This window comes from Montipora capricornis, chromosome 3, assembly GCF_036669925.1.
Source record: "Montipora capricornis isolate CH-2021 chromosome 3, ASM3666992v2, whole genome shotgun sequence".
Lineage (NCBI taxonomy): Eukaryota > Metazoa > Cnidaria > Anthozoa > Scleractinia > Acroporidae > Montipora > Montipora capricornis.
In genome coordinates this window covers 64167996-64179133 of record NC_090885.1, presented here as the reverse complement: position 1 = coordinate 64179133, position 11138 = coordinate 64167996, and the positions used below count along the sequence as shown (strand labels likewise).

Genomic DNA, 11138 nt, shown 5'->3' with positions numbered 1-11138 from the left:
CTTTTTGCATTTGATGTTGCGTGGCATCAGTTGCATCTTCATGATGTGTTGCGCGTGGTTGATAGTAAGAATTCATTTTATGAAGGTCCTCTAATTCGCTAATAGTGCCTCATTTCTTGATGCATAACGTCCTATTGTTTGATAGCGCAAGGTCATTTCATGCAAAATGCAAGATCAGTACAACATTTTGACACCAATACTGCACTTAAAGTACCTCAAGATTCCAAATAAGGCTAATGCCCCACCTACCGCGGCACAATATTTGTGCCTAATCCCCGGCTAATCCCCGCATAGTCCAGGGTTTTTGTTTGAGGCCGGAGGAAATTGCAATTTTTATGATTAAAAGACGAATTGTTAGCTTGCTTCACCTGGTTCACCTTGTATTCACATTTTCTCTTCTTGTTTAAATTACTTTTAAAACTAAATGCCTCCTTTGCTTTTCCTCACGAATATTGAACACCACCACCAAAACCGACGACATTGATGGTATTTTGAAACTATCCTCTGAAATTCCTTAGTTTTGCCTATCAACTTTTGAGTCATTCAGAGAAGCAACCTTCAGAAACCAAGAAACCCATGCACTATACGAATACTGAACCACGTCCACATTATTTTTCCGTTCAACTTTTGCAAGTATCTCGTGACAACCTTTAGGGACCAGATACCGAGTAGATCGAACTGGTAACTAGTTTTCTTTGATCTGTGACTTGAGTTCGGGTAAATTGTACCCTGAGTGAGGCTTTGAAAACTCTCCTCCCCCTCCCCTCTCCTCAAAAACCAACATTTGACTTGATTTGCGTTAATTGTTAAATTCAGGTTCCAGTGTTTCCAATCGTACTCCAGCGCAAGAACAACTAGACATTTAAATAAAGTTCCTTTCCTTTCCTTAGCTAATCATCCTCACTAGCCTCACTTTGGAGCAAAAGTTCCTTTGAATTTTGTCCGTGCTAAAGAGGCTAGTGAGGATGATTAGCATAAAGAATAATTTCTTGGCCGCCATTTATGAATACGGTCTATGGTGAATCGGTTTAGTCTTAAATCAAATGGTTTAGCGTATGGTAAATTGGTTTAGCCATACTACAAATGGTTTAGCGCTAATCGCATGACCCCCAAAATAGAGCGACTTTCAATCGAGTGTCGTAAAACTAAAACCAAAGTAATTACTTTGGCCAATCAAAAAGGAGACAATCCAGTAAACCAATCAAAACTCGAAGTATTTATACGTAGCTGACAGAAAGAGTGGGAAAATGTGCACGCACGAGCCACGATTGGTTTTGCTTTCACTTCTGATTGGTTGAAAAAGTACAGTAACGCGAGAACTTTGAACCAATCACTGCCAACAGTAATGCAAAACCAAAGCACTTTGCTAATTACTTTCGACACTCAATTGAAAACCGCTGTATAACATGCATTAACTTATGTATTTAGGTGTTTCTTTTAACGCTCCGTAGTTAGCGTATCTCAGCATATTTTAGTTAATATTCATGGAAAGGTGTAGGCTAAACGATGCCCACCTATATGCTATATATTCTGCCCTACGCTAGTTGTATTAATTCCCTGAAGAAGTCTCAGTTTGACACGAAAGGCATCGGAAATAAAGGTTAAGTATGCAACTACAGACAGTCTTCCTTTGTGCCGCCCTTGTTAAAAAATTAAAAAAGAAAGAGTTTCAATGCCAGGAGCTTTCCGTTCCACCGCCTGCATAGCTACCTAAAGACGGCACAGACGGCCAAAGTGCATCGCGTGTCATTGGAGGTGACTTCGCAGCATCACTAAAGTATGGCAAGCGAAAGAATCTTGAAGGAAAGGCGTGTTTCACGCTTTACGCCTGAAGCGTGACGAGGAGGGCTTACTTGGAACTACTGCCCAGTTTGGATACCAGTGAGTTCATAAGAAGCTTGAACAGATTCATTGCTCGTCGCGGCCGACCAATGAAGATTTACTCAGACAACGGACGTACGTTTGTAGGAGCTACAAAATGGCTTGAAACAGTAATCGCCGATGAACGTCTGAATGATTTCCTTTGCCGTCTGGGAATAAAATGGCAGTTGAACCTCAGCAGAGTGCCCTGGTGGTCTATACAAAACTATTAGAAGTCATCCTTGATGTGGAAGTGGCGCTGAATAATCGGCCCTTGCGCTACATGGAAGACGACGACGTGCAACTTCCAGTCTTGACTCCCACCTCCTTACGTGTGGACTGAACAAGGCGGTTCAACAGTATTACGTGTTGAAGCTCCTCGAGACTCGAGACGCAGCCGTTGCTGCAAATTTAAGGGTCCGTGATGCAGCACGAAGCGACGAAGAACTGAGAACTGTGCGGAATTCTCATTTATGTTTATCTCCTGTGTAGAGAAACAGGGGGAGGCAGTGGAGGATCTAGGGGGCGGGGGGAGGGTTAACTGAAAGAATCGAAGTATATTATATCTCTGAAAAAAGTCCAGAAAGTTTAGGCTGCCATTTTGACTTTATGTCTTGCATTAATTGAAAAGTCCACGTTAGGTAAACAGTAGATAAATAGAAATACTCTGTTACAAATGTAGAAATCTAGACGCTCCATGAGCGTACACTGCGTTGCCTGTGGTACGTGTTACTCAAAAACAGAAGGGACTGAGTGGAGTGGTATTAAAATGCAGCGTTCCAGTCAATTTTTCGGGGGTCATTAAGACCATTTAAGGGGTCACCCAGAAGCCGTGCCCTTTGGCTCACAAGTTCATACGACGAAACAGATCTTTTTTCTGCGGTTAAAAACCTGACTACCAGCCTATTAATCATTTGTCAGAAAGAAAAAATTCCTTTCAGCTTTAGAAAATATAGGCACGCATTGCGTACGTGTGGTAGTGCAGTAACACAGCGCTTTATTCCATATTATTATCAATATACGCGGCCAAATAGAAAATCGGCCTCTTTAAAACACACGCTCGGCGGGCCGCAAAAGACTGACAGCGGGCTGCTAATGCATTATCAGCCCTACAGCTGATTGGTTCTTGCTTCAACTTTGTGATATGCCTATTATTTGTAGACGATTTTACGCATTTTTTCGGTAATTTTAAATAAGTTCACTGGACTGAGTTGATTCTTTAATAGCTTGTTCAATCAACACTTACATGATGATTTGAAGTGACTTTGAATTCGTTATTCACTTAGCTTGTATTATTAAAACTCGCATTCTTGGTATCATTTGGCCTTGTTTATTGATAATAATAATAATAATGACATGACTTTTTGAGGGAATATTTGCATATTCCCTCAAAAAGTTATGTTATTCCCTTATAAAAAGGAATCGAGAAACATTGGTTTCTAGGCTGACATGTTGATCATTTTCAAGTTCCCTCACAACTGCTTTTCACCACAAGTTTAAGCGTGCACTCTGATCGTCTGACAGCTTTGTAATACAAAAGTTCACTTACGGAGTCCGGTGGGGTTAGTATCTGGATGGGTGACCTAAAAAATATACCACTTTGTAACAGAAGGATAGGACCGAAAATTCTATTTCAACGCTCAAAAATGCGAACTAAGCAAGGTACAGATTTTGTTAGCTTGCTTTATGCAAAGCAAATATTGATGCAAAAGTAAATAAATATTGATACACAGTTTTTGGGAAGAGCAGAAGGAGGTTTTCAGGACGGTAGCCTACGTGTAGCCGTACCCTCCCCCTCCCCCCACCCCCCGAACGGCTACACGTAGGCTATCAGGACGGTCGATCGAGAATAAATATTTAGCCATCAGCAACAAAATCTACGACATGAAAACAACATCAATTTTGAACCGTGAATATAAAAAGCTACCTTCGTTCAATTTTGTTATTGTACTTTTGGCTGCACAAGTAAATCGCAAAATGGAAAGTGACATCGAATTCAGCGGGCGCCGTGATCAAGTTACCGCGGCGTGTTTACTCGCAAAATAGCGACGCATCTGTGTCAAATGATGGCAAGATACCGGGTTTTTGTTTTTGTTAGTTTTCCTTTTCTTTCAATTCTTATAAAGTTTGACAAAGATCACAATCGCCCTGCTTTGTTTCTGCAAAGTCAAAAATTTACTCTACAAGACGAGGTTATTTATCACCAGGTAATCCCATCGTTTTGGAAATAGCAGCGACTTTATTATTCATCAGCGTCACAATTTTTTGCAGATTTTGGGGCTTATTTTGTTGAAACTCAAGCATGCTTCCAACAGACCTGTTTATTTTCGGGACTTATGTGCGCGCTGCTTACGGTGCACTACCACAAAAATCCTCCCGTATCACATTTCAACCCACGTATGCAAATTTGTTAAGCTCGAAAATTACACATGATAAATTCACAAAGGCTGGAAATCTCACAAAAACCTTTTACAGCGAAAATTTTTTTTGAAACATATTTGCTATTAGAGGCAAAAAACCCTTCCTATTTCATTGCGTGAGGAAAACAAGAGACCCAATCGTGTCAAATTACCACACGCAACAAAACAAAATTTCAGGATCATACTCTTTCCTGAAGAACCTTTTCCTTGAATAATGAAGCACAAAATAGACAACAAGGTTTCTTTCAAATAACTCTTCAATGTCACATTTCCATTTTTTTAAACCTGAAGACTGTGCAGAGTTGAGTACAAAATAATGTAAATTGTCAGACAACTGACTGCGACTTCAGTAAACACAGATGCATTTAAGGCGTCCGATTCCTTCAATGTTTGTTAAACCCATACAGATTTGCCATTTGGTTGCAATGTTGTACATAACATCAGAGTTAGCTAAATAAAGTTAGCTTGGGCTGCCTTTTCCCGTAGTTCATTCACCGCCTGTCTTGTTTATCCAATTGACTTTCCATCATTGAGCTCCATAAGGGTATATTTTGTTTAAAGATCCACTAAAACGCCATTCGCGTTACTATGACTTTCGACGCCATTGCAGGTTAAGTTAAATATTCTACTGCGTCCACCGGAAAAAATCTATGCATTTTTAGTACCTCCTCAAACTTACCAAACATACGCGCAGAAGACTCTACACACCATGACAATACTCAGCAGGGGAGGAACAGGAAAGACTTTTCATGACACGGAAAAAAAATAAAAAACATAAAAAAACAGAGAAATGAAAAGCAGATTCCGACTGGGTTTGGCAACCCAGTAATTAGTATAGTACGCGCATTCTCATTGGTCAATAGCTGTGTTTAGATGAGAGTATGGAAACACGGTTGTGACATCACACGAATTTTGATTTGTTATGTGATGTCAGATGCGCGTTTTGATTGGTTTGTAGGAAAATGAGCGTGTATCATGGAAATCTGTTTCAATCTAGAAGTAAGAATTATCTTTGAGAAATAATAAAAGCAATAGAGGACTTTTTCCGTGTTTCCATAGCCTCATCTTAACACTCAGGGGAGTTGCGAGAATTCTCGACAGTTACGCAAACCCTTGGGTTTGCATAACTGTCTCGAATTCTCCCAACTCCTCCTTGTGTTTAGATGAGGCTATGGAAACACGGAAAACGTCCTCTATTGCTTAAATAAACGTAATGCGTGATGAGCAGTGCGTAATGCTGATGGAACAACCTGAGTGGACTAAAAGGCCAGAACCTTTAATGTGATCCTTAGTTTATTAGACCCTAAGAGATTCGACCAGAAAACAGGGTCTTCCAAAAACAGGATGGTGGGATAATCTCACCAGACAGCCTGGACCTGCATGGTCGAAATAAGCTAAGGACAGATACCTGTGGGATGAATCCAGGGAGAGATTCCTCTGCAAGGAGTGAATTTAGCCCTGATGGTGACGATGATGACGATGATGAATCCTACCGAAAAATGTACGAACACTACCGTGCATATTACGATAAACATATTACGAATCGACACGAAAAATACACATCGAAACCCTACTCCGCTGCACGTCGTCAGGCTAGAAAAGGTCATTTTTTGCAGCTTGTTTTTGTTTGGTTGCGTAACCACCATGTAATCTGAACAAATAAATGTAATGAACTTTTGATCTCATGTTACGTGTCCTTTTCACACGAGACGGCTTCTAACTGAATTACAAACGTTTTTTAAACTATTCGAAAGTAACAGCTACCCGAAAGTAGCGGCCCTTAAGCCTGTTAAATCTGAAAGAAACGGGGACCGTTACTTTCGGAATTCCACGGTATGACTACCCTGCGAGCAGTTGGTTTCTCTTACGCTTCCCGAGAGAGAAACCACTGCGAGCAACCGTTTGATTTTCCATCGAGCATGTGCGAGGTAAGTCACATCCTACGTGATGTATTTGACATCACTTCGTCTTATTTCGCGGGAAATCTCTACACAGCAGGCTCACCCAAACGCAGCAGTTACGTAGCTGAACGCACGCGCAAGCGCCAAAACAAGTTTACTAACTTTTTTTACCGGTTCAAATTTAAATTATTCGTCCTTGGCGCTGGACGGCGGCTCACTCAAAGAAACTAACGGTTGCTCGCAGTGGTTTCTCTCTCGGGAAGCGTAGGAGAAACCAACTGCTCGCAGGGTACGGTATGACTTGCGGAGATCGTTAAAATATCCTTGGTTTAGATTTTTTTGGCAACATATTTAATGCGGTTTTCTTGGAAATTATTATATCCAAAAACCGAAGGAGCAGAAAAGAGTTCCCCGGCTCCTACCGAGTACTCAACTCGTTGTTGTTAAATTAAATGATTTTTTAACTTAAACAAGAAAATCTTTTTGATACGTGTCCGTTCGATATGCAACCGCGCAAGACGGGAATTTTTGTGACCACCAAAGTCATTTTCGCCTACTCGGTACCCCCAGTAACAATTTTATACTACCTTACCACACTGTTTTATTCAAGTACTCAAGAAACCAGGTTAGTGTACTGATATGTTTGTAAACTAAGTTAGGCTGTTAGCTTGGCTGGCATGGATTTCAAATGTTGTCACATGACCTTACCGTGTATGAATCCTTTTGGGTGTTGTTAAACTGAAGCTAAGGAATCTCTGCTTTAATAAGAAACACGATCTTGTCTTTTCCTTTGATGAGCAACAAGATGAGGATTTACGTTAACATTTACGTCTATGGTTTATTTTGGGTTTCATAATCCTCAACCAAGTTTCGTAACGTCAAGTACATATGGTGGAACTGTACACATGACCTTTAATTTAACAGAATCAGACTCCCTGGAAAGTTGCTCGACTAAGGCAACGAGTTTTTCCTCAAGGAACACTTTGATATGATGCAATTTGTTGCTTAAGAGGTATTTGCCGAAAGCGGTTTGAGTTTGGCACGACTTGGGAGAGCTGTATCGGTTTTTGATATTTTCCAGTCGACTTCCTCTCTGGAAAGATCGACGGTGTCGCCATAACAGAACGTATAGCTCACTGGCAAATAACGGTTCCTTTGGATCGATTTAACTTATGGGATACACATGGGTAGCTCGTGAATAGGCGCTTTTCTGCCTCCTATTCTTTGCTCTAGGTTTAGACTTGCCAGATGTTTTCGTCATTTTCTTTTTCCCATATAAGCCATATAAATTGTCCGTTACATGCCAAGAGCTTTTACGCTGTCTGTGGTTTAAGAGGCCCGTTGCTTAAAAAGTCATTGTTTTCCAGCGGAATCTTTAAAATACTATTTCGAAAACGCATAAAAGGACTTTACCACGGTTTCAACTGGTATAACCCCAATTATTAAAAACTGGATCATTGGATAATACAATTCGAGAGTTTTGATTGGCTAAGCCATCATGGGTTATGAGCCATTATACCATGATCTACAAACACGGCAAGCATATGCGTCCTTTTTTTGGGCCTTTTTATTTTTATTGTAGTCTAGTTTTCTATATTTTGGGGGCGTTTTTAATAAAACAATTATTCCACTCGCGCTTGTTGGATATGAGATGATTATAGCCAACTCGGCGCTACGCGCCTCGTTAGCTATCTATCATCTCATATCCAACGCGCGCTCATGGAATAATTGTTAAATACACTGTGTTTAGAGGTATAAACAATGGTCTAATTTTCAACGCTGCTTAGAAAAGGCTGAACGCATATGAAGGGGAAGCAACGTCCAATGAAAGCTAACAATGGGCAAATGGCAGGTTTCTTAAATTTACAAAGGGCAACATCATTATCGCCAAAGAGCTAAAAACATTTCCAACTGCAGGGGCGATGGACCTCTAATTTGTGTTCATTTGCCCTTACACAACTTTATTGAATGTGCTTTTTCATGTTTCCTGGCACTTCTTCTGAAGTGAAAGACTTACCTATTGGCTTACGTTTACGTATAGACTCTTTTATGTTTCCTTAAATCTCCTGCTCCGCTAAAACACTTTCCACAATCATAGCCAGTTTGCATTGATAGCGCTTCTCTCCTGTATGCACTCTTTGATGTGTCCTTAAATTTTGACTTTGACTAAAACACTTGCCGCACTGTTCGCATTCATAAGGCTTCTCTCCAGTATGCACTCTTTCATGTTTCCTTAAATTTCCTGCTTGGCTAAAACACTTTCCACATTGTTTGCATTGGTAGGGCTTCTCTCCAGTATGCACTCTTTCATGTGTTCTTAAATCTCCTGATTGGCTAAAACACTTGCCACATTGTTTGCATTGATAGGGTTTCTCTCCAGTATGCATTTTTGTATGTTTCCTTAAATCTCCTGCTTTGCTGAAACACTTTCCACATTGTGTGCATTGATAGGGCTTCTCTCCTGTATGCACTCTTTCATGTGTCCTTAAAGTTTGACTTTGACTAAAACACTTGCCACATTGTTCGCATTCATAAGGCTTCTGTCCAGTATGCACTCTTTCATGTGCCCTTAAATGACCTGCTTCTTCTCCTGCTTGGCTATAACACTTGTCACATTGTGTGCATTGATAGGGCTTCTCTCCAGTATGCACTCTTTCATGTGTCCTTAAATGACCTGCTTCGCCAAAACACTTGCCACATTGCTTGCATTGATAAGGCTTTTCTCCAGTATGCATTCTTTCATGTTTCCTTAAATCTCCTGCTTGGCTATAACACTTGTCAGATTGTGTGCATTGATAGGGCTTCTCTCCAGTATGCACTCTTTCATGTAACCTTAAATTTTCACTTTGACTAAAAGACTTGCCGCATTGGTTGCATTTATAAGGTCTCACTCCAGTATGAACTCTTTCATGTTTCCTCAAACCTCCTACTTGGCTAAAACACTTGTCGCATTGCTTGCATTCATAAGGCTTTTCACCAGTATGGACTCTTTCATGTGTCCTTAAACTTCCAGCTTGGCTGAAACACTTGCCACATTGTTCGCATTCATAACGCTTCTGTCCATTATGCACTGTTTGATGTGTCCTTAAACTTCCTTCTTTGCCAAAGCACTTGCCACATTGTTTGCATTGATAGGGCTTCTTTCGAGTATGCACTCTTTCATGTCTCCCTAAATGTTGACTTTGACTAAAACACTTGCCGCATTGGTTGCACTTATAGGGCCTCTCTCCAGTATGCACTCTTTCATGTTTCCTCAGACCTGCTGCTTGGCTAAGACACTTGCCACATTGTTTGCATTCGTAAGGCTTCTCTCCAGTATGCACTCTTTCGTGCTTCCTTAAATTTCCGCGTTCGCTAAAACGCTTGCCACATTGTTTGCATTGGTAGGGTTTCTCCTTGGTATGCACTCTTTCATGTCTCCTTAAAGCTTCTGCTTGGCTAAAACACTTGCCACACCATTTGCACAGATAGGATTTTTCGGCCATGCCTGTGTCTTGTTAAACTTCCTTTTTCACTGAAACACGTCCCGTTTCTTGCATTTATAAAGCTCTTCTGCAGCATGGACTTCTTCGTGTCTCGTAAAACTTTGCTCTCTGTTGTCAAAAACGTCCAAACGACACGTAAGGCAAGTGAAATTCAAGTCATTCGTAATCGTTTCAGTCGGAAAACTACCGATCTAAAGGAAATTAATGAAAAAGAAAATCAAATTCTTAATACAACACAGTTATAAGGAAGTAAATACAAGGGGAGATTATAGTATTGTTAATACTATAAGTGAAGTGTGGGACCTTTAACAAGTTCCAGGACCGAAAGAAAATTAAATTTCTTTACAAAATTAGGGTAAACAGAAGATATTAGCCTAAAAAAGAAAAAGAAACCACAAAAGGCGTGCATGCAGGTACAGCATTTCTGATAAGGATGGGGAGATATCAGCAGCACTTAAATGCATTTTACAGAGTATATTAAGCGACTGAAATGAAGAAAAAAAAATAGCACAGGTCCAAGAACAAACCACTAAAAATAATATAGATATCATAAGGAATCAAACACATGACCATTGAGAGACGCAAATTTCTTTCTGTTAAAGAGTGGACGACTACGAATAATCGGGAGCTTACTCAAGGTGACGACGTCGACTACGAGACGTTGTCTACAAGTATTATTTCCCGTTATTGTAATAATTCCGCGGTTAATCCAGATAGTTCTGCATGGAAAAGTGTATAGTCAGTCCAGGATGAAAATTGTTATGAACGATGGAGATGTTTCGAGGCCTCTACATAACCTCAAATATGATCATTTCACGTTGATATTGCGGCAAAGAAATGCAGCAAAATGCAAAATGCACGTGGTGGCATGAAGTCACTGTATTTGCTCATTAAAGGAACTGTTTTGTGGCGTTCTTGTCGCCGTTGCGTAATCTCTCTAATATTGAAGGTTGAGCACTGGTATGCCGTGAATTGGAGTAACTGCAGAATACCCTGCCACATCGAAGACAAGTCCTGAAAAAGCGGCTACGAAGCCGCATTTATTTCATAAATATAGTTGGTATTAGTGTATATGAATTATAGCGGAGCTCAGGTGCGCGAACCGCGCCAGCGGAGCACCATGGGTAAGAATTTTTGGGTAATTCATCCATGCGAGAAATTTGGGTTATGACGTCACGTACGTCTGCAGGCACAGACTGTCGGGGTGGAGATGGGGAGGCAGGCCAGCCTCTGGTGAGGGGAGTGTTCGAGCAATAGGGCAGTTTCGTATTCTAACGGTTGGACTGGATGGACTGGATCTAGCATGAAATGGAGGCTAATGCGAGCAAATTAATTTGCATTTGAAAAGATTTGCCTGCATTAGCCTCCATTTCATGCTAGATCCAGTCCAGCCGTGAGAATTCGAAAACGGTCTATTTTCCTTAGCAGGAAATTGTGTGGCAGCCTTTCACTGGTAACCCCCGTTGTTCTGG

At 40.7% G+C, this 11138-nt stretch overlaps 1 protein-coding gene across 3 annotated transcripts in view; it reads right to left on the bottom strand.

Annotated features, from left to right (window-relative positions):
• Positions 1–7733: 7733 nt before the first annotated feature.
• LOC138043700 (zinc finger protein 709-like) overlaps positions 7734–11138 on the bottom strand; it is a 14845-nt gene continuing 11440 nt past the window's right edge. For 2 of the 3 annotated variants that reach the window (XM_068890102.1, XM_068890103.1), the window contains one exon: positions 7734–9857. In XM_068890102.1, the coding sequence (XP_068746203.1) occupies positions 8239–9666 (1428 nt within the window). In that variant the 5' untranslated portion in view covers positions 9667–9857 and the 3' untranslated portion in view covers positions 7734–8238. The remainder of the gene's footprint in view (positions 9858–11138) is intronic. The other variant, XM_068890104.1, reaches the window with a different exon arrangement.